Source organism: Panthera leo, chromosome D1 (assembly GCF_018350215.1).
Source record: "Panthera leo isolate Ple1 chromosome D1, P.leo_Ple1_pat1.1, whole genome shotgun sequence".
Classification (NCBI taxonomy): domain Eukaryota; kingdom Metazoa; phylum Chordata; class Mammalia; order Carnivora; family Felidae; genus Panthera; species Panthera leo.
Genome location: NC_056688.1, coordinates 17,691,672 through 17,717,077, shown reverse-complemented (window position 1 = coordinate 17,717,077; position 25,406 = coordinate 17,691,672). Strand labels below are relative to the sequence as shown.

At 44.3% G+C, this 25,406-nt stretch overlaps 2 protein-coding genes across 3 annotated transcripts in view; both read right to left on the bottom strand.

Moving 5' to 3' along the window:
- Positions 1-7,817, bottom strand: part of ARHGEF12 (Rho guanine nucleotide exchange factor 12) — a 148,117-nt gene extending 140,300 nt beyond the window's left edge. The window contains exon 1 of one of the 2 annotated variants that reach the window (XM_042906887.1): positions 7,130-7,817. In XM_042906887.1, the coding sequence (XP_042762821.1) occupies positions 7,130-7,161 (32 nt within the window). In that variant the 5' untranslated portion in view covers positions 7,162-7,817. Of the gene's footprint in view, positions 1-4,470; positions 4,519-7,129 lie in introns of those variants that run through there. The other variant, XM_042906890.1, reaches the window with a different exon arrangement.
- Positions 7,818-10,916: 3,099 nt separating this feature from the next.
- Positions 10,917-18,531, bottom strand: TLCD5 (TLC domain containing 5). Its single transcript, XM_042906891.1, has 3 exons — positions 18,474-18,531; positions 15,636-15,835; positions 10,917-13,991 (listed from the first exon to the last, which is right to left on the bottom strand). The coding sequence occupies exons 1-3, from the start codon at positions 18,485-18,487 to the stop codon at positions 13,453-13,455; spliced, it is 753 nt and encodes a 250-aa protein (XP_042762825.1). The 5' UTR covers positions 18,488-18,531; the 3' UTR covers positions 10,917-13,452.
- Between the last annotated feature and the right edge of the window lie 6,875 nt (positions 18,532-25,406).

The window sequence follows — 25,406 nt, the reverse complement described above, 5'->3', positions numbered from 1 at the left end:
GATATATTTAAGCCCCTTCGTGAGATTTCTTACACGGATTTAAGTGTACAAATCTTCCTCAACTTACGATGGAGTTCCGTCCCGATAAACCCATTGTTAAGTGGGAACTATCGGTAAGTCAAAAACGCACTGAACGCATAACCTTCGGGACATGACAGCCTAGCCTAGCCTACCTGAGACGTGCGCAGAACACGTACATGAGCCTACAGCTGGGCACAATCATGTAACACGAAACCTTTTTCATAACAAAGCGTTGAGCATCCCACGTAATTTATCGAATACAATACTGAAAATGAAAAGCAGAATGATTCTCGGGGTGCCGAATGGTTGTAAGTATACTGGTTGTTTAGCCTTGTGACCATACAGCTGACTGGGAACAGCGGACGTGCTGCCTCTGCCCAGCATCGAGAGAGTACCGTGCCACACAGCCCTAGCACAGAAAAATACCAACATTCCAATTCTAAAGTACAGTGTCTACTGAAGGCACATTGCTTCTGCACTCTTAAAGTCTTAAAAAACTATGGTAAGTTGGGAACCATCTGTACTTTGGGGACTTGTGATTCTTCTAGATAAGATACAGCCACCTTCTGCATTACACGACCAATTTTACATATAATTTCTTCAGATGCCGATGAAATCTCCGGTTTACGACAATATAATCTACATTTTCTGAATTCAAAGAAGACCCACAAAATCCTCTTTGACCTTGTCAGTATGTAAACCTAAAATCAGTATTTAAATGTGATATTTGACCAAAAGTACAGTCTCAGAGCAATATCATTAAATGACAACAATAAGCTTTGTAACATTAAAGAAAAAGCAGTGTACAAGTGGCAATTAACTGTAAGCATGAACTAAACCCGGTTTTCTTAGATTTCTCTGTGAATTTCTTCGTGAATTGTTACTCACAGTCCCAAGACAGGAAATCTAATTTTTCATTGGCCATTAGATTTGCTTGTCTTTCAACACTGGGAAGCCACCCAGGCCTATCATGTGACTATGATCTCAAAAACCAGGATTCAGCATTTGAATTAGTAAAAGATCCTGTTTTGGTATGAATCTAAACTGTCAGCTGCATTGGTACATGCTAATTCAATAAGGCAAACTTAGTGTAAATTTCTTCTTTTACTGAAAGTCGATAACGTACGCTTATGCAATTGAGGCAAAGCCTCTAACCTTCAGCACCATCAAGTGTTACCTCCACAGAATCAAAAAGCTAAGAATGATTCTACAGCACTAGCTTCATAAGCTTGTCTGGGAGGTAGAAGCTGCCTTACAAAACCTTTCAAACTTGGCTATCTCGGTACTCTACATACTCTAAGTTGCAAAAGTAAAATGCCCTCACTTTGGCATGTTTCCAAAATTCTAAAGTTTGAGGAAACAAAATCATGAGCAAAAGGCAAAAGAACAAAGACATCTATTTAAATAAGTTTAAACTAAGTTACCATCAGTGAAAAAGGTCTACTAATAAAACATTCAAGAGCTCTACAATCTTATGTATTTTGTAATAATTCAATGCGTACTTTTTCCTTCTTTTATGGTCTCTTATCATTAGTAACAGTTCTTATAAATACAGTGACAAAAAGAGACAGTATTATTTCAATATTAACAACAGTGCATCTCACTGGAAGAATAACGCTAAGCATTGCAGGTCTATTTCTTTTTCACTAATATGTGGAAACAAAAAAAAATGCAAAAAGTGACATACAATTTAAGGTGAGACTGAAAAACTACTGCAGGAAAAAAAAAAAAGGGAATAACTTCCAGATATATCTCACCCCACTGCGACAGATATTTTACTTTAGAGCTACAATCACATCTCTTCATTTACTTACAAGTTCAGAAATGTTTTATATTCACTTCTGATTGATTTTCAAGCAAGGATTCCTCCTAATGTTTATTATTTTTGTTTGCTACCAATTTGTCACATAACTGATAACACTTGTCACATTAGGGGCACTCATATTTTAAAGAATCACTTTGGAAAGAAGCCTTTTATAACATACATAATTGCTTGATTTAGTAATTATGCTGTTTGTATAAATTTGTTTTATTTGATTGTGATATCTCCCATATCCATTGTAAAAACTATCTAAAATAAAAGTGAGAATCTCTATAGCCCTAATTTTGGGCTATGCCTGGAAAAAACTGAAGACCCTGTGAATTACATTAAACTGAAGTTGGAAATTGCTGCTCTAGAATATGGGTAAAGATAAAATACAGAAGTACATCTAAGGAACAAAATCACTTTGCACTAGGAGAGCGACTGAGGAAAAGTTAATAAAACATTAAGAGGGGCAGGATAATTGTTAGACAACAAATCATCAGAAATACAAACTGGCTAAGCAAAGAATAGGGTGGGGGTAGGGAAGAGCTGCTGATTAACTGTCTAAGCCAGTTAGAGTCATATAAACACAAAGTGGGAGGACAGCAAGTACATACAAGTAACAGGACAAATCAAAAGTCTGAGCTAAAGATCAGGAAAAACTTCCTGACTACAAGATCTATCAGATTGTTATTCAGTCTCTTGAGGAAATGACGAGAGCTTTATCCTCTAGAGATACTTCAGGCAAGAATGTATAAAGGATAGAAAGCATCCTATAAGAAAAATCTAACTTGGTCAGATTGGAAGATTACTAAAGGAAAGTAAGAAAAAAATAATACACATAGAAACACCATAATTTAAAGTAAAAAGTGGGGGTAGGACTTGAGAGCCAGAAAAATCTAAGTTAAAATGGTGGCTCTGTCCTTTCCAGTTTTATAATCTTGACTTAAATTCTATGAGTTGCCTGAAGTGTAAGTGATGATCTGACCCGGGGGGGGGGGGGGGGGGGGGGGGGGGGGGGGGGAGGGGGGGGGATTCAGAAACATTGTAAATGTTAAAGAATTACACCACAGTAAGATATTGCTACATACACAAGAGTGTTTTACTCAAAAGAAAACAAAATGTTACTCATTTTATACTTTCAGTTCAAATGCCACCACATTTTGAAGACTCTTAATTATTAAAAGGGAAAAGAGAATATCATCAAATGAACATTTAAAACATCATCAAAACCAAGTTTTAACAAACAAGACTGAAAGAAGTTAAGCTCCAGCTCCCTGTTCCTGAAAATGTGACATGGTCAATTTCTAGGAGATAAGCAATTATATGATAAGAAACATTTCTAGTAACTTTGTCAGACAACCATGATGTAAGAGTCTCTCCAATTACCTCTGGAAAACCATTAAAATATCCTGCTCTCTGTGACCCATATCAGTTTGCTTCAAATTTCATTTCCTAAACTGAAAATTCAAACTTAATTTTAAAAATCCTATGTTAACTCAATGCTATCTACATTTTAACAAGAAATCACCAATGGGTTAAGCAGCATCACCAGGTTAACATATTTTTGCAGTTATTCAACTAAAGATTCTCTTGTCACCTCACTAAATAAATGAGAACATCTTATAAATGTGCCATTAATCAGGAAGACTATAGCTCTGCACTTTTTTAAAAACTTCACACTGTACACGTTGACTCATGTAAAAGTGTGCAAGTGAATGTACTAATGCACGCCTATATGAATCAAGATTTTATACTGTGCCGGAAGAAAGCAACATTAAACTGAATACAAAGCTAGCACTGTGATCCTGATCCCCAATATCAATTTTGTATTTATCAAATGACTGACTTCACAAGTAAACATTACAAACAATCTAACCTTGCATATGACTCAGGCAACCTTGAAAATAGCACTCATACAGGAGTGTTTTGTTTTCTTTTTTTAATCAAAAGCATTATGTGGCAATGAGGGCAGAAAAAGCATCATGAATGAAAATGTTAATTACTGGGTACATGCGTATAAAGTCACAGGTTTGCATACTCACTGAAAGTTTGCTTAAGTTAAACAAGCTCAAACTTGAACCCAGTACTAAGGAAATGCCAATATATCAAAAACCTTTGTTTTATCCATCAAAGTAACAAAATCCACAAGTCCTAGACCAGACAAAGGTCTATTTATTTCAAGTAAGACCCTTATAACAAAATCCTACCTGTATCGTCCCTGAAAAGTCACTGTTCTAGAATCTGGCCTGAAATCATTTAGTGAGTCCACTGAAAGAGCATTCTCTCGCCTCTATCTCTCAGAAGAAATTCCAAGTGCCACTGAGACCCCTAAACACTCCAGGACAGAAGACAGGCATCTAAGAGGACTGCCAACAATTAGGATACGTTTTGGGACTGAACACAGCAGTCAATGCAAAGTGAAGAGCAGCAATCAGGTATTTCTGCCACTTTTCAAGTGCTGATTCTCAAAGTGGAAAGAAAACTATACATCTCACAGAAGTTACAAAGCAAGACACTAGACGGTATTCATAAGCTTCTTAGATTAAAAAAAACAAAACAAAACAAAAAAACCTATTCATATACCCTACATGAAAACAGTAGCTACCATGAACATAGTTTGGATTTTAAATTGACGACTATACCTTTCAAAAAGTGGAGCATGAGGGGTCTGGAGAGTAGACGAAGAGGAAGAGAAGGGAGCAAATGAATGTGTTAATTTAACTGCAAAATAATAACAGGATATAACAGAGTTCTGAGTATCCACAGTGACCAATCAGAGCCTAAACATAGCTGAATTCCATCCCAGCCCCAGCACGTCCCTAACACAAGAATAAAACCCTTCTTATCTTGTTCAGCCATGTGTCGCCTGCCACAAACTGCAAAACAGAACAACGCCCAAAACCAGCTAGTCTGATTTCAACTGAGGACAGACAGACTCTGTAGTCAGAAGCACCACAATGAAAGAACTCTAACTCACACAGCTGGCCTGGTGGGTCTGCACACTCTACAAAACAAAGCCATACCACATACGGTACTTCAAACTTGAAAGGATCTTTAAAAAGCTACACTGGCACTGTTAATTTGCCAGTAGCTCTAGAATCAGCAAAATATACCTACAGTATACTGGAAGTGGACAGTGAGAAGAGAGGATGAAGGAGGTAGAGCCGAGAAGCTAAGAACTATTCTGTACTCATAACTTTGTTAAGGTACCCTAGAAAAAAAGTAACACTAACCCAGCACTTCCCTATTTCACTCCAACATATATTCAGATCAGAGACAGCTACTCTTCTAATGCACAAATAGATGCTTGATATTTACAGAAGACGTAAAGAAAATGTAATAGTCACCCAAGAATAATCTTATTAAAAGAAAACAAACGAGTAAATTCCTAAGATACAGGTATCCATACTGTCTCAGCAATGCATATTAAATTAAATGGCTATTAAATGGTTTTTTTTACTGTTTAAAAAAAAAATCTATAAAATCAGCCAGCCCCTGAACTAATTCAAGGATACTAACACCCAAACCAATTTGCAGATTCATCTTATAGTTAGAATACTCATCTTTTAATCCTTCGTGCCTAGCACAGTGCCTGGTAAAGGACATTTATTGACTGCATGCTTATTGTATATTTGTATCTCATCTAAGCTATGAGAAAAAAAAAAAACCCAAATCCCAAGATTTTATTTCCAAGATAATGGAAAAAGGAAAAAAAAAATCTCTGAGCACAGAGAAGAAGAAAGGTTATCATGTGGGCACTATTAGGTGATTTTCATGTGAAATGAGCTGGTGACCCTAGGTTCTGTTTCTACAAAATTAAACACCCCTAATGCCACAATAAAAACTACCAACACTACACTATTTCCTAATAAGACTTCTTGTCTAAAGGCTCAACAGAGAGGGCAAGAATTGAATGAACCAGGAAAATAAAAACAATTACCCACACACCCGTTCAAGTGATGTCTCCGTACCAAAACACCCTGAAAGTTAAAGGACTGGGGATGATTCAAGGAAATTAAGATAAGAATTGTTGCTACTCATGATACGGGTACAATCTGAAAAGCTGAAAACCAAAATTCATCTTAAAGAAAAATACGCAAAGACTACAGTTTAAATATTTGATGGAATCTTTTAGGTGAACATTCACGTGACACTGGAAAGCATCAACAGGAAGAGGAAGTTCTGTTTCTGGAGTAGCTGTTATGGTATGATAATGGAATTTGGCCCTTTTAAAATCAACAAATGAGTCTTACAATTGGGTGAAACTCTCTTATTAGGAAATTCAACTATTTTTTTGCGAGAGCACTATGGTTGCGCTTTTCATCAAAGTGCTTTCTTTGGCCCCCTAGTTCAGTCGTTTGATTTTTTTTTTTTTTTTTTTTGATGATGTAATGGTTTGAACAGTGACTAAAAAAAAAAGGTTGACTGAAATTTGGAATCAGCACACAATGTCATCATGAAAGTGAGAAATAAAATACAGTAGTGGAATTTATCATTGAAAACAATATTCCAAAGAATAACCCTTAAGGGTAAAGAAGCTCCACTTACCAACCACCAGCAACATAGATAAAACCTATAAAGGACCCACAGAACTCAACAAATCCACCTGCCATGCTTGTACTACCTAATTCGCTTAGGGTTTGTATCCCTTAAATGTAAATACTTCTCAAAGACAAAATACTAAAAATGCAGCAATTAAAATCAAGCCCCATGACTTTCTCTCCCCCTTTTTTAGCTCCAACAAGAGCCTGTGATTTACCAGTAATTTCAATATTCTGTAAAATTATTAGATAATCAACGCTACACAGGTCAACATTCAAAGATCAAGTTCAAAAACCACCATGCAGCAGTCTCAGAATGAAGTTTACAAATAGCAATTCCTAAAAATCTAACAGGGTCTGGAGAACCACAGGGCAGGAGTAAAACTGATGATGCACCAATACCCCAGCCGACTTCGGGCACTGACCTTCACCCAAAATGACCTTCCTCTGGTTCCAAGATAAGTACAGAATCCCAATGCACAGTACAGACACAAAACCACAATCATGGTTTGACCTACCCCTTCGCCGAGAATCTGGAGAAAAGTTTCTCCCCAGAAAAAAAAAATAAAAAAGCTACATTTCCAAATCCAATCAACCGGGTAACTTGGCAGCAACCCCAGACTAATTGCAGAGCTCCCAAACAACCCTCTCTCCTCTGCCTGTCAACTTCACTGGTCAAAGGCAATCGGCTATCACGGACTCTCTGCTAGGTCAGGCCGAACCCAGGGAAGCTAAAGCGCAAGGGGAGCTTCATACCAACCTGTCGGTGATAGTAGACTGTGTGCCGCTCATTGGGGCCCTTGGCGAGAGGTCCTTCTTTTATCCAACTTGCATTTTACAGTAACACCTCCACCCCACCCCCAGTGCTCTGGGATCAGGCCCGACTCCGTAAGGGACACAAAAGTCCAACTCAAAACTCCATGCAGTCATCTAGAACGTCCGACTGGAAGGGGTCAAGGAAAGGGGATGTAGGTCGGAGCAAAACAGGGTATCTCCCAAAACAACCCGAGAAAGTCTGCCAGAAGGCGAGTTCTAGAGCTAGAGGGCAATCCTCGGGAAGGCACACGGAGAAAACTCCGTCACGGGGGGGAAGTCGGCGAGCCGCAGGGAAGGGGCCCGGGAGTCCCTCCGGGGCTGGGGCGGGATCAGCTCGGGGCTGGGTGTCGGCTCCTCCTCCGGAGTCTCGGGGGCTCGCGAGTCCCCGCCGCCGCGGGGCCAGCCGCTGTGGTCTCCGCTCTCTATCTGGGGCTGCCGGCCGCTCGTGGCCGCAGCCTAGGCAGCGTCTCGGGCCGTCCCGCGCCAGGCTCGCGCGGCCCCATGTCCCCGGGCCGGGGGACCCCTCTCGTCTTCCTCGCCGCCCCCACCAAGCTCCGGACGCTGGGACGACCGCGGGCGCCGGGGGAAGGGGTCCCGCAGCCAGAGGTGACAGGAACTTGGTCTCTCAGCGCCGCGGGCTGCTCCCCATCCCTGGGAGGCCCGGACTCTTCCGCAGTCGGCACGGGCGGCGGCGGCTCCTCCCCGACGCGCCGGTAGGCGGCGGATCCCGCGAGGGGCGGGAGGTTCCCGTCCGGCCCGGCCTCGAAGCACCGGCCCCGGAGGCCGGCGGCGCGGCGAGAGCGACCACTCGGAGCGCAGGACCGGCTCGCCGGGTCCTGGGGCCCTCGCGGGAGCGCGCGCGGCGGGCGGAGGAGGCCGCCGGCGGTGGGGGCCGCGCGACGATCGCAGGCGCGCGCACGGGTTCCGGTTCCGGTTCTGTCTTCCCGGCCCCGGCCGCGTCCAGCGCGAGCTCGCGCTTCCCCTCCCCCGTCGACTTTTTTGGCCTCCTCCCCTCTGACTTCGGGAAGCCGCCTCACCCGGGATCCCTCCGCGGCGCGCGGGGCCGCCCCGCCGCCCTCGCCGCCCGGCCTCGCTCGTCTCCCCCGCGCCTGTCCGCGCGCCAGGGCCGCGCGGACGCCTCCGCCGGAGTCCTGTTTGGGGGAGCGGAAAAGTAGTTCTGCGGGGCGGAGGGAGGTGGGAACCGGCCGTCTCCGGGAGTCCCACCCACCGACCCAGCGTCGCCCCCAAGGCCCCGGGAACGCCGGAGAGCCGTACTTTGGAGTCTAGCTTGTACTAACTCGGCTTTACCCGGAGACCGCCAAAGAGCACTCCACCAGTGCAGAGGCGTCCGGGAGGAGAGGCATCACCCGCCCCCTTGCCCTGGAAACGTTTATTCCTTAATGGAATGTACTTGTTCTTATTTTCTGATAACACGTAACGACTACTTGTAAACTGCTGGCAACGAACTCGGGTCCAGGTGCCAGAACACCATCCCTCTCTTCCGCAGCAAACCCCAGCAGAGAGAGGGTTTGGCCTTGGCCGCTCACCTGGGGCACCTGCTGGCCTCCTCCCAGGACAGGGGCCGCCGCTCACAAATCCTGGCTGCCAGGGCAAAGTTAGAGGACGGTGGAGCGTCGGGCTGGGGGGAACGAGAGTATGGGAATTGGAGCCAGGATTTCTTGGTATAATATTGCTTTTAAGCTGCTTCTGCCTTGGCAAAGTGACATGTCTGAGTTGCCAAATGGAGAAAGCATGGTGCTTTCCACAGCGACTTCACAAGCTTGCTGTGGAGAGAAATGGGAGCAGCAAATAAAGTGCATTTATCCGGTAGAAAGCATTGCGGTTCTCTCTGAAGAGTTCCCAAATATTTGGGGAGGGGGCTAATGTTTTTTCCTCCCGGGTACATGTAGATATCCATCTAGTTTTATGATTGCATAATCCCGTAGTGTAGCAATTGTTAAGTACCACATACAATACGGTTCAGTTCCTCCGGCCACTGCCCTAAGTGGCTGTCCCTTTACCTGTTTTCAGAGTCAATGAGTTCAAACCTGCGTTGGTGGGAGAGCGTCTTCAGCCTTTCTGTGGAAGTCAGGTAATAAGGCAAATTTAAGAAAGACTGGATGTGGAGAGGGGAAACAAGGACCTCTTAATGATGCTGGTTCTAAAAGTCAACCTGCAACAGTTCGTGAAAAGATCATTATCCCTGAATAGATGCATGAGCTAAGGCTGACGTTAGAACGGGGTAAAAAAAGGAAAAGATAAACAGAGGCCAAAGATGACTCTTTATTGCTTGATTTTTTTTTTTAATTTTTTCAGGGCACAGCCAGCTAATTTTGTAATGTTTATTTTGGGAAAGAATAGCACCCGATAAAAGTTCCAAGCCACTTTCCTAATGATCAGACCAGGACACATTGCCACCTGCTGGTGTACCCCAGGATAATTCTACCCTGAGAACTCTTTTAATTGCATATTTTTGGCATATAACTGGAAAGAGCTCTATCCATCTGTATAAAATGACCAAAATGTAAACCTTATCTCCAAACCTGTATCTTTCTTAAACATAGTAAATATCATTTTGCCATACCCTAATAGGTACGAAATTAATTGGACCCAATGACTCATCAAATCATGCATTTAAAAAATGAGTTCTCCTCTTTCCTTCAAGAATGCCTCACTACTTGAGCTTCAGGAATAAAACAAACTGGAAAGCTTCCTAATTCACCTTCCCTTCCTTGCATACAAAACCTCTTGGCAGGCTGCTTTCAAGATCTTTCCAAACTTAAACAGACCCAAAGTTCTAGCTGTGAGCAAAGAAGGCATTTGCTGTGGGAAAGCTTCAGAAGATGGTAAGCAAAGGATTTAATTAAGCCAGTGGTTATTCATTCCAGAGCTATTTTTTTCAATGATGAAAATCTCTATGTTCACCCACAAAGCTCTAATGGTAAAAACATCCCTGAAAGCCTCTTTAGAACTGTTGGTAGCTCTAGACTGTTCTGAAGGCTCTAACTATAGAATGCCTTCAGAAGAGTCCCACCAATCTAGGTGGAACACACTCCCCATGGTCATTAGTCCCTTACCTAAAAAATTGACAACAGTGACACAATCCACCATGCATGCTCTTTGAGGTTTCCCTGGGGAGGGGGGAGGGGAGGGAGACTGGCTATCCTAAACCACATCCTTACCCATTCTTCTTTCAATGTTTATTGAGCACCTACTATGTGTCTAGCACTGCTCTAGGCATTGGAGGTGCAGTTCTGAAGAGAGCCGAGGGTCCTTATCTTCATGGAGCCCACTCCACATCATTTTCAAGGCAACTGCCCAAACAAATGGCAAAAAAAAAGAAAGGAAGTTCTTCCTCAGTCTTTAGCAAACTGTTTTCTGTATTCTGTATGTAGATTGTTGCCCCGAAAAGTAAACAGCATTAGGAATGGTTGATGGTTAAGAGCAGATAAGTGGTATTTCACAGATAATTATAAATATGGGTCAACATTTCTACACGCCATTTGTTTTTTTGTTTTTTTTTTTACACTTCTTGGCAAAATCACACCAAAGATACAAAGGCAGACTCTGGGTTGATAAAAATTTATTTTTATAAAATTTAGTACAAATCTTATTGAAATATAAATCTTGAACAGTGTTAGGAATTATTACATAGTAATCCAAATGCAAATGAATAAAATACTTCATTTTGTCCGACCATACCACATGTTAATTAGCCCTTCGTTTACCCATGATGTCAAAACTCAGCATCTTAACTGCTGAGTCACCTTCATTTCCCATTTTTCTCTCAGGGAGGTTCCTTCAGAGTTACTAGTTAAAGCATCAAGAAAAGCTGAAGTGAGCTAGTTTTCTTCTCTTATTATTTAGGTTATTCAAAACGCAAAAGAAACCTGCGTACATTCCCAGGAGTACCCCTAAAACACCAAGGTCTGCAATCCCTTCACGTCTGAGGAGTAAAAAGAAAAAAAATTGGTACCAGATTAAGCCTATTCATTTGTCTGGTATGGAACAGGTGGCACTGTGCCAAAATTCAAGAGCCAGCTTTTACTTTTTTTAAGCTCCTGCGCCAAGCCACTCTTTTTCACTAGGCTTTTGCTAGAATCAGCATTCCCCGGCATCCAACTTTGACCACAGTTTTGTTGGAAAGAAGCTCACCAGCATTCTGGGGATACTGATCCCAGGGAAAAAAAAGAGACGGGGATGCTACTGTCAGATTATTTCCATCCGCAGCAAAACTCATTAAGCAAATGACAGTCATTTTAAAAGACCACTGGCAACATGCCTTGAAAGTTGCTTTTCCCAGAGTAATGATGACGTCATGCCATTCCAACGCTCCGTCATGCCTGGGCACTGACATCCATTTTCAAGACCACGCGTTAGGTTCGTATTACCGGTGACCATAGAATGGGCGGAGACTTCCTACCGACCTAGGCTTAGACTTCGGTAGCCCCACACGTTTACTCACCAATTAAGCAAATCAATCCCCAGGGGTCTAAATGACATAATCCAATAAATAAATAAAAAGCAAATAAATAAATAAATAAATAAACAAACAAACACATAAATCGTCCCTTTCCCCATAAAAGTCCTACATTCATTCACAACAGGGTTTAAACTGGGATAGAGAACACAAGTGACCTGCCCAAGTGATCTGGCAAGTGAGTAGCAAAATCAGTTAAAAGAACCCAGAAAGTCTTGATTCCTAATCTCTCATGTTAAGCTTACGTTCTTGCTTTTCCTGGGTGGATGATAGACTATCGCACTGAGAAATTTTTGTTTGTTTCTTTCCTTCTAGGACTGGCCTTGCCATCCGATTTTATCCATAGAGAGTGGCACCTTGTTCAGAGAAAAGAAAACGTAGGAAGTGGGCTACAGGGAATGTGTTTGGGGAAAAAATAAAATAAAATTCGCCTCATCCCCCTGAGGCTGGTACACTTTACTCTTTGGTTCTGGTTTGCAGGATGTATAGCAGGGCTGAAACCTGAACTGCCATCTCAAGCACAGTGGAATCCACATGCTAAATCCCTATGGAATTCAGTCACAGCCTCTCATGCCTAGGAGATTAATGCACAAAAGCCCTGAGAATTGGCATCATTTTCTCGGTAGGGCAGAACCCGTACAACAGGACTCGGTAAATCTGCCCACACCTCATTCATCTCTCATCCGAAGCCCTAACTCCCTGGTTTTTGTACAGAAAAGAGTTACCAGAGCAGGCCTGAACTCCTGTCCTTGGAAAGGCCTCCTCGCGAGGTTGGCCCTTGGCTGGCATCTGGAAACTTAGATTTCAGGAGGGCTCCCTTCATTAACTGATGAGAACAGCTCACCGTGCCTACACTGTGCGAACAATATGGTTTAGGCTGAACACCTGCTCTCCTTCTGGGAGTCAGGAATTCTGCTACATGCCAGGCGATGGCTGCCTGCATGACCCCCAGTAAAAAACTGGGGCACTGGGCATCTAATGAGCTTCCTCGCTGGACATTTTACATGTATCGCCACAAATTGTTGCTAGAGGAAATCAGTGCATCCTCAGGGATCCCACTGGGAGAGGACTCTGGAAGCTCGGGCCCGGTTTCCCCTGGACTCTGCCCAAACACCTTTTCCCTTCACTGCTCTTCCCTTGAATCCTTTCCCTGTAATTGATCACAGCGAGGAGTTGCACTACATTCTGAGTCATGTGAGTCCCCTCAGCAAAGCACCAAACCTGGGGGTGTCTCGGGGCCCCTCGACAGTTGGTTTCGGGTCACTTCTCTCATCCTTTCCCTTTGTTTAAGCACAGCCCCTTCCCTGATCCAAGGCTCAGAATGCCAGACGTGCATCTTCCTGGAAGTCCCTCACTTTAGAGTAAATGGGGTGACTTTATTTAAATTGCTACACGGAAAGCAGGAACAAGGGTTTGTTCAAGGAGTCAATTCTCGAAGAAATTCTCAAATTCCTTCCTGAGCGGTCTAACCATCAAGCATCCCAGAGACAAGAGGACCCGAGGACACCACGAACAAAAAGGAAGGCAGCTGTGCCCACCCCCACCTCACAGCTCTGACTCATTCACAACTACCACTGAGTAGTCTCACTTTCTACACCTGCGCCACGGTAGGCATGAGTGTTTTAATACTGGTATGGGCTCCCCTCAAAGACTGACCACACTGCCTGATACGTTTAGCCCTTTCTTGAAACCTAAGTGTGTTATGAGCCTGATTCTAGAACAGCCGTGATCTCCAACCTGGGTCCTGTGGCTGACTAACCCGATCCGGCATCTGGAGGAAGCCTTGGCTAGCGCGTTTTGAGATGTCCATGACGCTTCAGCTGCCGCTCCTCCCTCCGCCTGCTTCTCCAGGCGTGGTACTTTTTGATGCTTTTCTTCCACGCAAAGCGCCAGATGCTAAACATGAAACACCAAGAGACGGCATACATCGCCACTCCCCCAACCTTCACAAACCCCTTGGGCTTGGGGGAGACCATTTCACAGAAAAGGAGGCGAGCTCCGACGCCAATCCTCACTCCGGTAAACAGAGCCACGAAGAGGAAGTCCACCACATCTCCAGTGAAACTGTGGTAGTGCCCTGTTTCTCGGAGAAACCAGCGCATCTGTAGCAAGGGGTTGGTAATCTCACTTCCAAAGAGGACCGCGTTGACCTCTGTGCCTGATTCTCCGAGCACCAGGGCCATGATGATGCCCAAAATACTCAGGGTGTGGTGAGCCAGCATCAGGGCCCCCTCAGACTGGAAATAGATGCACCAGCCCAAGTCGAAGATGAAGTAGCCCAAGGTGAGACACAGTACGTGCACTTGAAGAGGTGTATTGGGTGAGCCTGCAATAAACCGAGACAGAAGCAAACTGAGTGACCGGGAATTGTATAAGAACAGTGACCTTGCACGAGGGTCCTATGTTGTTGTCTCCCACAACAGGGCCATGATGATCAGTTGCGTCACCGAAAGCAAAAACAAAGGCAGGCGCATGCACTGTAATGACAACCAAGACTAAAATCTAAAACCTTGGTCTTTATCAAACCACATAATGTGACAGGCCCAGGAAATGCTGGATTTGATGAATCAGCTCTCAATGAGTGATCTGAGCAACAGCCATTATCTCCGTGTCCACTCAGTTATTTTGTTCTTTCAACTAAAATCTTACAGTTTCTTGCTTTTTTTTCTTCTTTTTATTTTACGTGTTTGTTTAACCAGCTTTAAAGGTCTGTTTCCAGACTCTTTCAGTTATTCTGCCCTGGATGTCGGATTAATTTCTTAGCTTAATGGGTTAGATTGTTGGACACTGGTGGCCCTGACCCTTCTCGAAAGCGGGCCTTGGAAAGAACCCCAGAAGTTAGTGTGTTCCCAGCTTACGAAAATCAAGTACAAGGACAGGACACGTTGAAATCTATTTGAAACCTTCATACGAGACACAAAGCTTAAGAGCTGCTTTCGTATCAGTTTGACAGTTTGGGGAAAAACTCAGAAGCTCACTATAGAAATTTAAGGAAATTAAAACAAAAAAGGATCTAAGGAATTGAAAAAAAATCACATCCTAGGGGATTTCTGGATTGAATTGTCCCTTGCAAACTCACGTGTTGAAACCCTAACCCCCAATTCCCTCAGAATGTGACTGTACTCGGAGATTGGGCCTTTAAAGAGGTAATTCAGTTAAAATGAGGTTGTTAAGGTGGGCTCTAGTCCAATATGGCTGGTGTTCTAAAATAAGGAAATGAGGACGGACACACACACACACACACACACCAACAGAAGACCACATGAGGACACGGCAAGAAGGAAGCCACCTGCAAGCAAGAGTGAAGCCTTAGAAGAAACCAAACCAGCCAACAATTTGATCTTGGACTTCTAGCCTGCAAAACCGTAAGTAAATAAGTTTCTATTGTCTATGCTCCCCAGTCTGTGCCATTTTGTTATGGCAGCCCCAGCAGACTAATTCAAGGGGACACAACTTTTTTATTCTAAGGAAGTAATACTCAGACATTTAGCAGCTTAAAAATCAATATAGGTGCCCCAAATAATGAGACATGAGTTAAATAAATGACGATGTATGCATACAACACAATATTATATCACAATTAAGACGGGTAAAAAAAAAATCTATATAGATGTCCTTCAAATATACAATCGAGTGAAAATTGCAGGTTATCAAAAAGTATGTGTAATACAGTCCATTTGTGTCTGTTTGGGAGTGGTGGTGGAAGATACTGATATTAGCTTTATGTTTTTGTACGTTTCGGTGGCTTACAACGTAACAGGCATTTAAAATTTGTTTTAAAAGCAGAGTTATGAAAAGCAGAAATAGGGACACATAGAATATCAGAGTTAAAAATGAAGACGGCCAGTACAAATTATAACGGTAATTCCTCTTCAATATTGTACACATTCTGTGAAAATGTCCCATCCTTCCAAGACTACCCCCAAATTATATAATCCGTTAGGGGAAGCCCTCTAATGTCTCCACCTACCTGGGTGGGTAAAAGGCCAGGGGCCATCGACGAAGCCAATATAAGCTGAGAGGCCTATGGAGAGGACTCCATGGGTGAAAGTAACCAGCCGGCAGTTCCACTCATAGCTTCGGTGCTTATTCAGGCGGCAGAAAGAAATGTAGAGCAAGAGCCAGCCCCCCAGGCTGCACAGCACCTGCGGACACAGACCTAGTGCCATCCTATGATGAAAAGACCGAAACCAGAAAAACAAAATATACCCTAAGAAAACAGCACTGGGTCAATGCGAATATAATCTTCATTTCTTCTATAGGAGAGTACAAAAACATTGCCTTCACTGAAACTCTTCCTTATCTACACAGCTGAGAATCTTCTTCTTTTTTAAAAAATATTTATTCGGGGTGCCTGGGTGGCTCAGTCGGTTGGGCGTCCAACTTCGGCTCAGGTCACGATCTCGCAGTCTGTGAGTTCGAGCCCTGCGTCGGGCTCTGGGCTGATGGCTCAGAGCCTGGGGCCTGTTTCAGATTCTGTGTCTCCCTCTCTCTCTGCCCCTCCCCCGTTCATGCTCTGTCTCTCTCTGTCTCAAAAATAAATAAAACGTTAAAAAAAAATATTTATTCATTTTTGAAAGAGAGAGACAGGGCGTGAGCAGGGGAAGGGCAGAGAGAGCGGGACACAGAATCCAAAGCAGGCTCCAGGCTCTGAGCTGTCAGCGCAGAGCCCGACGCGGGGCTCGAACTCACGGACCGTGAGATCATGACCTGAGCCGAAGTCGGATGCCCAACCAACTGAGCCACCCAAGTGCCCCAACATTGAAAACATTTTTTTAAAATAAGGATGAGTACATGTCAATAATCTGTCAGTGATGACTGACCTTGAACAATGATACATGAGGAACATAGTACACGTCTTCGATAATGTGTTCACTCCAATGAGAAGCTCTGGTGAAAAAAACAGGACTACTACCTGTGGTTTCTGCTAGAGGTCACATGACATGTCGCAGTTTAATGTGGTTTGAAGCTGGCATTAAACTCAACTGAAATTGGGACTTAAGTCACAGTTTTACCAGTTAAAATGGAAACTTGAGGTAACCCTAAACACAGAACTAATCAGACTCTATATATTTTGGAAGAGAAAATAATCCGAGTTCGATTCAGTTCCGAAACCCAATTCAAAGACTAACCAAGAGGGAAGCAGAGGGATGTGGAGGTGCATGTGGGAAGTTTTTGTTGATATAGAAAAATATCTTTGGGGCGCCTGGCTGGCTCAGTCGGTTAAGCGGCCGACTTCGGCTCAGGTCATGATCTCACGGTCCGTGAGTTCGAGCCCCGCGTCGGGCTCTGTGCTGACAGCTCAGAGCCCGGAGCCTGTTTCAGATTCTGTGTCTCCCTCTCTCTGACCCTCCCCGTTCATGCTCTGTCTCTCTCTGTCCCAAAAATAAACGTTAAAAAAAGATTTAAAAAAAAAAAAGAAAAATATCTTTAAGGCAATTATTTAATTATTTTAGTCAGAAAGCTACATTTTGAAATTTTTACTGATGACAAATATATCAGGCCAAGAATGACTGTAACTGAGTCAATCTAAGTCATACAGGACTAAAATCTTCAAGTAACCAAGATAGTATTAATATTCGTTAGCTCCTCTATTGAAATTTCGTACAAAAAAAAAATTTCAGGTATCTGTCTCATCTCTGCAGGAATTTTCTGCATGGCTACACTTATTGCTTAACCCTATTCTGACAAGTGAAATAATATCTGAGGACCAACACACTTCAGTACACAAGCCGCTCCCAGGAATGCTATCCAGAGAGGGCTTTATGAAGGTCAAGTTCTGCGCTGCCTTCAGCTGCAAGCAGCTTTCTATTCAAGAAAACAGTAGGTGTCAATCACAGACCTGAGTTCCAATTCTGTCTGTGCCCCCTAACTAGCCATAAAACACTGGGCAAATCACTGTCACCTCTTGAGCCTCCCTTACAAAAAAAAAAGGGGGGGGGGGTAGGAAAAAGAAAGAGAGAAGAAAAGAGGATTGTAAACTCTAATCCGGCCCAGTTCTGACAAGGAGTTCTGAGATAAATTTTGTAAAGCATCTAGGCCAATTTTCGGAGCAAGGCCCAGAAATACAAAGTACCCAGAGTGAAAAGAACCGTCCTCGCTTATTTCCTTCTAAATGCCAGGGTCACCGGCCAGTAATGCGGATCAGCTCATTTGGATCTGCTGATTAGTATTTTTAGAGTCCTCTTCCCTGAATCCTAATTCCCTGGCAGCACAGAGGAAACAGTAGTCTATTTACAAACACTTAAAAGAATAGACATTTGTAAATGGCAGATACAAGTCTGTGACCTTGGGAAAGTCAGTCCATCTCTGGATTTCGGTTTTTTACTCTTGGGTAAAGGAACGGGGGGGTATTGAGATGGCCGATCGGGCACAGAATTCCAAGGCCCCTGTCCTCGCTCCTCCCGTTCCCGGGCCAGATTCGGGAGGAGGAGCGCTGGGCGGACCCACCTGGCGGGCGGCCGCGGAGCAGGCGTGGCTGGGGCGAGCAGCAACCCCGGCGCCCCGCAGGCACCGCGACCGGCGCATCTCCCTCGGACGCGCCCGCGGACCGGGCCACGCCCGGCTGCGCGCACCTACGCCGCGCCGCTGTACGGGCATCCCGCCGGTCGCCGAGCCTGGCGAAGCAAAGCCTCCCGCGCCCCGAGGCAGGAGGAGCCCCCCACCCCCACCCCCACCCCTCGGCCGCCAGGCCAGACCAGACCATCCGCCCGCCTCCTTCCCCACCAGTGGGCCGGGCGGGTCGGGCCCCCCGCGTCCCGAGCCCAGCCCCGCGGCAGGAGCCGGGCGGTTCGCGCCGCGCTGTTACCTGGCCGAGCGCATCGGGAAGCCTCGGGCGCCTCGGCCCCAGAGCTCGGAGCGCGGATCGTCGGAGCAGGAAGCGGCGGAAAGAGGGAGAGAGGACGAGGATCTGGCGGCGGCGGAAGAGGAGCCGGGGGTCTGGGGGCACCTTGTGGCTGGGAGGACGGAGCGCAGAACCCGAGCTGGACGGGGAACGTCCGTGAAGGGAGCCGAAGGGTACTCCTCCTTCGCTCGGGGCCCGGGATGGGGGGGACGGATAGCGGAGGGTTACCTGGTGGTCACGTGAGACCTACAGGCTGTTGCCCTTGTTTGTGTGTTGTTGTTTGTTTCAATAATTATCCATCCCGCCCCCCCCCTCTCCATGTGGGGACAGCCCATCCAATAACCAGTGGCTGAGCACCTACTGAGGGCTCGCACCCCGACTAGGCACGATGGGAGATGTAAGACGTAGTCGCAGCCCTCCCGCTGGAGTCTCAGTTGTGAAACAAGCACGCAATTAATTAGCCAGGAAAATGTTCAGGCCCGGGAATTAGAAGTTATTCCTTTTCGTTACAGCCCTATCACCCTACTTGGCAGTAGAGTATAAGGCTTAAAAATAAACGTGGTTTGGGGCACCTGGGTGGTTCAGTTGGTTGGGCCTCCCACTTGGGCTCAGGCCATGATCTTGCAGTTCGTGAGTTCGAGCCCCACATTGGACTGGCTGCGGTCAGTGCAGAGCCTGCTTTGGATCCTCTATCCCCCTCTCTCCTCCCCGCTCGTGGATGCGTCTCTCTCCAAAAAATAAACGTTTAAACAATTTTAAACAAACAAACAAACAAACAAACAAACCCAGCCTGGCTACCGACTCTGTGTCGTTGGGCAAATTAACTTTTCTGTGCCTCCATTTTTTCAAGCATAGAACGGGGATAGTAATTGCTATCTTATAAAGCCATCGTAAGACTCTTACACACTTCACCTGTGAAAAGTGCTTAGAACAATGACAGGCACAAGGAAGCCACTATGTAAATGTTAATTGTTGTTGTTGTGACACTTTGGGTAAATCCTTTTCTCCGCTCTGAGATCTATTTTAATACCAAGGGAAGTAAAATTGGAAGAGATGACCAAACTAGCATGGAGGCCCAAATGCGGTAAAGAGGGCATCTGGTTTGGTTTATCAGGACGGGAGACAATGGCATGCTGAGGGGCCCAGACGGTCTTCAAAAGAGAAGACAGTAAGTAGTAGAAGGGTGAACATTTACACCACGGCTGGGGAGTAGTTAATAATCTAGTTTTGGTGTTTATCTTGCCAATCTCTCATGAGTAAGGATCCAACTGTTTTCATCTTTGTTTTCTAATACCTGGTAGGAGGCAGGTGCACTAGATGTTTGCTGGTTGAATGAATGGGAAATGAGCCTGGAAAAGTGTATTAGAAGCATATGGTGTCTCCTAAACCTTGTTGATCTTCTGTAACGCTTGGGAAGTGTTTCCAAAATACGCTTGTAGGGTGTACCTTGAAGAGTACAATTCAGTAGCCTTAGTGTGGGGTCTAGGAATATATATCTTTTAAAACTTGCCCCTGGATCATTCAGATATTAGTCACACTTAAGAACCACTGCTGTCGGAGGGTCTTAAATGACTCTGATGCCAGCCTGAGATGCCAGGCTGAGGCATCTTATTATGTGGGTAACAAGAAGTCTATGATGTTATTAGGCAAGGGAATCATTTCATCAAGCCCTTGCTACTCAAAGTGTGGCCCATAGCCCAGCAAAATCTGCATCTCCTGAGTTTGTTAGAAACAGAATCTCAGACCCTGACCCCAGACCTACTGAAGCAGAACTGCATGCTAACAAGGTTCCCAGTGATTTGTATGCACTCTTGGATATTGGTTCTCATCCTCGATGGCACAATAAAATCATTTGAGGAGCTTTTAAAAATCTCAGGGCCCAGGCTATGCCCCAAAGTAAATCGGAATCTGTGTGGGTATCCATCTTTTTTAAAGCTCTCCTGGTGATTCCATTGTGTAACCAAAGTCGAGAATCACTGCTATACATTCAACTAAAATCGCTGTAAGATGAACTGGAGAAGACAGTCTGCTTCAAGTAGGTTGGAACAGACCAGATAAGAGGTAATGAGAGCCTGATGAAAGAGAACAGGGAGGGATCCATTTCACTAAATGGAGAGTATGCCGATCTCAACTTTTCCCCATTTGCTTGCGATTACCGAAACGTTTTCTCCTTCTTCCTCTTCTCTCACTCCTCCTCCTCCTCCTTTCTTCTTTCTTCTTCTAAGTTTTACTTATTTAAGTAATCTCTACACCCAATGTGGGGTTCAAACGCACAACCCTGAGAACTTCCAGGGCACCTTCGTGGCTCGGTCAGTTAAGCATCTAACTCTTGATTTCAGCTCAGGTCATGAACTCACTGTTCATGAGATCGAGCCCCTCGTCAGGTTCTGCACTGTCTACCTCTCTTTCTGCCCTTCCCCTCCCCGCCTTCTCTCTCAAAATAAACATTAAAAAAAAAAAAAGAGTTATATACTCTTCCGACTGAGACATCCAGCTTCCCCTCTTCTTGTTCTAGTATCTGAATTTGGAACTACCTTCTTGCTGTCACCATTTTCCAGGAAAGAACAGAGTATTAAAAGGCTTCAGGGGTCTAAAGGCTGAGGCGATAAGGAAAGGTGCCAGTTCTTTCTAGGAGCCTTTATCCGAGGGTGACTGATGGTCCAGGTTCAAGCTTCATTACCTAGGATTACATTTACTAATTTAGGTATTTTTGGCCATAATACTTGTTCTACCAGATCAGATAATCGTCAACAGTGGTATCTCCCCCCACCCCACCCGCCCCCCCCCCCCCACAAAAGTTCTGGGCTATAAGGGAGAACAGGAACAGGAAGCTCTCCACCAATTTATTTGAATAATAATGACAATAATTATGTTTATAATCACAATAATAGCAGACAACACTTATTAATGTACCGGGCATTGTTCCAAGCACTTTACAAATATTAACTAGTCAATTCTCACAGCCCTTTGAGGTGGCTGCTATTGTCATCCCCATTTAATAGGGGAGAAACTAAAACACAGAGCAATTCAAGGAACTTGCTCAAGGTGACATACTCAAATCACCTTTTTTGAGTATGAACCCAGGCAGTATGGCTCTGCACTTGACTAGAAGCCCCTACAGACGTGTACTGTATTATTCGGCATTCACAGCTCACAGCTCCTAACATCAATAAAGGGCACTAGAAATTATTTAGAGGTAAAAAAAAAAAAAGGAATTTCATTTTCAAAAATCTTAATTTCCCATTAGGTACTAGGTACAGTGTTAGTCATGGGCATATAGAGAAAAAGAGACAGACTCAACTACAGGGAGCTCCCCACAGTCGAGAAGCAGAAGGGTCAGCAAATGCAGTACGTGAGATATGAGAGGCACACCGAGAGTGTGTGGGAAGGAGAGGCACTGAGCCACGAAACCTGAGGGGCTCAGGGCAGGATTCCTCATTTGAGTCCTGCAACTAAACTCATTCTCTGAGTTGCACCAAAAGGCCTTAGTATTATTCCAGCCCACGGTGGGGCCCACCAGTCTTGAGTCAACAAAAAATTGAAGTGTGAAAATTTGAAAAGGAGCAGGAGCAATTCTTCTCTTTCTTTCCCCCTGGACAACGACTGGGTTTTGCCCTTCGATTCTCTTGTGCCTAATTAGCCGCTGAAGAAGCTAACCAAGCTTTGGTTGAACTTCACCGGGATTTTAGGGAATCACGTGGCTGTGAGAGGCAAATCAGTGCCTGCTTCCAGGGTGGGCTCTGCTGAACAATTGTCCGAGACAATGGACAATGGAAGCTACTGGAGGCTGAGAAGTTAGGCTACAATTCTGTATTTCTTTCATAAAAAATTATGGTCAAATAGAGAGCAAAGAAAGAAACCCCCATAAATGGAGTCAACTGATCTTTGACAAAGGAGCCAAGGCAATACAGTGGAGAAAATATGGTGCCTTTAACACACGGTACTGGAACTATTGAACATCCACATGCAAAAAAAAAAGGCAACTGGACACCGACCTCACACCCTTCACAAAAATGAACTCAACATGGATCACAGACACACCTGTAAAATGCAAAACTATAAAATTTCAGGAAGGTGACACTTAGATGAAGAAAACCTAAATGCCCCTGGGTATGGTGCTGCCTCTTTAGATACAACAACAAAGACACAACCCAGGACAGAAATAATGGGTAAGCTGGACTTCATTAAAATTGAAGTCTTCTGCTCTGCAAAAGACAAATATCAAGAGAATTAGAAGACAAGCCACAAACTGGGAGAAAATATTTGCAAAAGACACAGCTGATAAATGGCTGCTATCCAAAATATACAAAGAGCTCCTAAAATTCAACAATAAGAAAACAAATAACCTGATGAAAAAGTCGGCCAAAGGCCTTGCTAGACCCCTCACCAAAGAAGACATACACATGCAGATAAGTGCATGAAAAGCTGCTCCACACCCTATGTCCTCAGGAAAATGCAGATTAAGATAACTGAGATACTATTACACGCCTATTTGAATGACCGAGATCCAGAATGCTTGACAAAACCTTGCTGGCAAGGATGTGGAGCCACAGGAACTCTCGCACATTGTTTGGTGGGAATGCAAAATGGTACGGCCACGTTCTGTTGGGAGGCAGGGTGGAGGTTTCTTACAAGACTAAATGTACTTTTACCATATGATCCAGCAATCATGTTCCCTGGCATTTACCCAAAGGAATTGAAAACTTCTGTCCACACCATGACCCCTGCACACAGATGTTTAGAGAAGCTCTATTCATATTTAAAAAAAAAAAATTTTTTTTAAATAATGTTTACTTATTTTTGAGAGAGAGAGAAAGAGTGCAAGTAGGGGAGGGAGACAGGGAGACAGAGGATCTGAAGCAGGTTCTGAGCTGTCAGCACAGAACCCGACACAGGGCTTGAACTCATGAACCGTGAGATCATGAATTGAGCTGAAGTCGGACGCTTAACCGACTGAGGCACCCAGGCGCCCCCCAGCTCTCTTCATAATTGCCAAAACTTGGAAGCAACCAAGATGTCCTTTGGTGGAGGATAAACAAACTGTGGTGTATCCAGACAACAGAATATTATTTATTCAGTGCTAAAAGGAAATGAAGAGATGGAGGAAATTTAAACACACACCGCTAAGTGAAAGAAGCCAATCTGGAAAGGGTATGTGCTATGATTCCAACTATATGACCTTCTGGAAAATGCAAAGCTATTAGAGATGGAAAAAGATCAGTGGTTGCAAGGGTGTAGGGAGCAGAGAGGTGAAAAGGTAGAGCACAGAGAATCAGGGCCGTGCAAATACCCTTTATTATTACAATGGTGGGTATATATCATATTTTTGTCCAAACCTGTAGCATTGCAACACCAAGAGTGAGCTCTAAGACGAACTGTGAACTTTGTGTGATTATTCTGGGTCAATGTAGGTTCATTCTTAGTTTTAAAAAAAAAAAAAAAAACTTTCTGGTGAGTGATGTTCATAATGGGGGAGGCTATGCATGTGAGGGGGCAGGGGTATGTGGGAAATCTCTGTACCTAAATCTAAAACTGCTCTAAAAAAAAAAAATAAAGTTTTTTTAAAAGGTGAAATGGATGAAAACCATCAGTGTGGACAGCGCAGGATATCGGCTTTCAGCACTTACCTGAACAAGATGTCACGGTAGCCAGGATTGCTACAGAAAGGGTTGGCTCTGGCACCCACGAGTATACAAAGAGTATATACATGCCTGCGTGTGCATGCACACTTTTGTACACATGGGCTGGTGGGTGGCAGAATGGTCCTTTCATATACTTAAATCAGCGCCGAAGGCTCCTCTTGCTGTCTCTTTGCTGCATACGTAGCCGCTTCCAACCGGATCTTTTCTTGAGACCGTAACTACTACCAATAGGCTTTCTTCTCCAGCTTCGTGTCGTGAAAGATTAGTCTTACTCTAAGGCCCATTCCAACATCAGAAACAGTTAAGTCTTGATTATTTACATATAGGTTCCCCACTTGGATATTATTTGCAACAAATGTTTCATTCCAATCTTGGTTTTTCCCCATCAGCCATTACAGTTTTGAAGGGCTTCCCTTTCACACGGGTCAGTGTCAACCTCGGGAATGATAACGATTGAAATTTTTATTAACCTCGGAAAAACCACCAGGAGAGCTTGCTTGCCCCTCAAGCCCCTCACCAAAAGTCACAGCGCATTTCCAAAGCCACCTATATTTGATTGTTGAATTATGCTTCGTTTTTCATATCTATTGCTTTCCATTGTGGATATTGAATAACTGACCTTCAGGATATCTGGGATATGAGCCTCCTCAGCCTCTGCCTCCACCTCTTAAGTCTGAATGACTTGGCCTTAAAACTCCCCCTTTCTATCCTCCCCCTTCCAAAATGAGGCAACCAGCCTCCTCCTACTCTGTCAGAAAGAGTAAGAGCTCTGAACTCTTCAAAGCCCTGTATTAATGTAGATCGTCTTTAGCAGCAGGTCTGGGGAGTAACAGACTTAATGCACCAATTGGCAACATTTTCCCCATCCCATTTTTTGTAAGTAATCTCTACGCCCAGCGTGGGGCTTGAACTCATGTCCCTGAGATCAAGAGTTGCCTGCTCCACTTACTGAGCCAGCCAAGTGCTCCCCCATCCCATTGCACTATACACACTCATATCTCCCTCAACAAAAGACACAGAACAATAATCTAAACCTCTTCTTATCAGCAGTGGAATCGTTTATATCATAACTATACAAATTTATTTAGGAACAGAGAGATTCCTTTGAATCTCAACATTTTCTTGGATATACAGTCTTTAAAAAAAAAAAAAAGTTACCATCTCTGGAATGGCTTCATGTTACATCTCTACACACTGGCCCACAAAGAAGGAGACTAGAGATAATGTTCCCGAAAAGTCAACAAAGATTCCCAGC